We start from the raw sequence: 1,036 nt of genomic DNA, 5'->3' as shown, positions 1-1,036 counted from the left end.
CGGGTGCAAATACCTGTAGTGAATTGAAGAATGCGAAGGCAATATGGATTCCTTTATTTGTTGATGACACCATGGTTCCCACTCCCAAAGACCAGGTCAGTCCAAATAAAGGAGTCAAAATGATCACACATCTTGTAATGACCACCAGAGTATGTTTTTCATCTGGATGGGCAGTGGTTCCCGTGCCTCTTCTCAGCATTTTGAACAAGACCACAACTACGATTAAAATGTTGATGAAAACTATGGTCAAGGCAGGTATCACCATGGCCAGGAGGGCCTTTGTCTCAATCCAGTTCAGCCAGCAAGCGTCGAATCTCCTGATGTATCCATTCCCTGATGCTGTGACGGCAACAGTAATAACAGCTATAATCAGAGGGCAGCCATAGCCTAAACAGAACCCAATGGCCAACATGGTTGACTTGGACATGTGTGAGAAGACCATGACCGTCCGGTAAAAGAGCAGAAGTCCTGACACGAGCATCCAGAAGAAAAGAGAAAGGTAGAAAAAGTGCATAAAAAAAGTTGCAGTGCTACACGGTCCAATTGGAACTGCATGGTCCTCCCCTGGGTTTTCAAGGGGGTTCTTCGCTATAGAGGCGCCGATGAGGAAACAGATGTCAGCGATCAGCAGAGACAGGGCAGTATTGACGATGGAAACATGACGCATGAACGCAGTGCTATTTCTGGTAATGGCTTTCCAGACATATCCTTCAATAATCAGACATATGACTAAGCTTGCCAGAGATATCCCAACTCCAACATAAGTGATTATATCCAAAGCTTCTCTCAGAGATGGAGGGATTTTCGTCGCCATCAGAATGGAGAAGGAGGTCAGGTGGTTACAGTGGCAGGTTACTGTGTTATTTTTGTCTGAAACAAACTCGCACCCTTCATCATCCCACGCTCCAAGATTACCGAAGAGTGTGAAGTTCCAGAAGACACACTGTGGGTTCAGCGTCAAGGAGTTGTTCAGCTTGTCGTAGCTCAGACTGACATTCCTAATCGTTGCGTTTATCTTGACGAGCAACACAGCTGC

The 1,036-nt window shown here is 46.0% G+C and overlaps 1 protein-coding gene across 1 annotated transcript; it reads right to left on the bottom strand.

Annotated features, from left to right (window-relative positions):
• Positions 1-7: 7 nt before the first annotated feature.
• On the bottom strand, positions 8-1,033 carry LOC111672300 (adhesion G protein-coupled receptor F1-like; the record flags this gene model as incomplete). Its single annotated transcript, XM_023429703.2, has 1 exon — positions 8-1,033. A coding segment is annotated over one exon (1,026 nt), but the record flags the coding sequence as incomplete, so codon positions are not given.
• Between the last annotated feature and the right edge of the window lie 3 nt (positions 1,034-1,036).

The sequence above is a fragment of the Seriola lalandi genome, unplaced genomic scaffold (genome assembly GCF_002814215.2).
Source record: "Seriola lalandi dorsalis isolate HSWRI2012SDOR001 ecotype SW California unplaced genomic scaffold, Sedor1 jcf7180002008123, whole genome shotgun sequence".
Lineage (NCBI taxonomy): Eukaryota > Metazoa > Chordata > Actinopteri > Carangiformes > Carangidae > Seriola > Seriola lalandi.
Note: the sequence above shows the minus strand (reverse complement) of the source record. Positions and strands in the feature narration are given on the sequence as shown.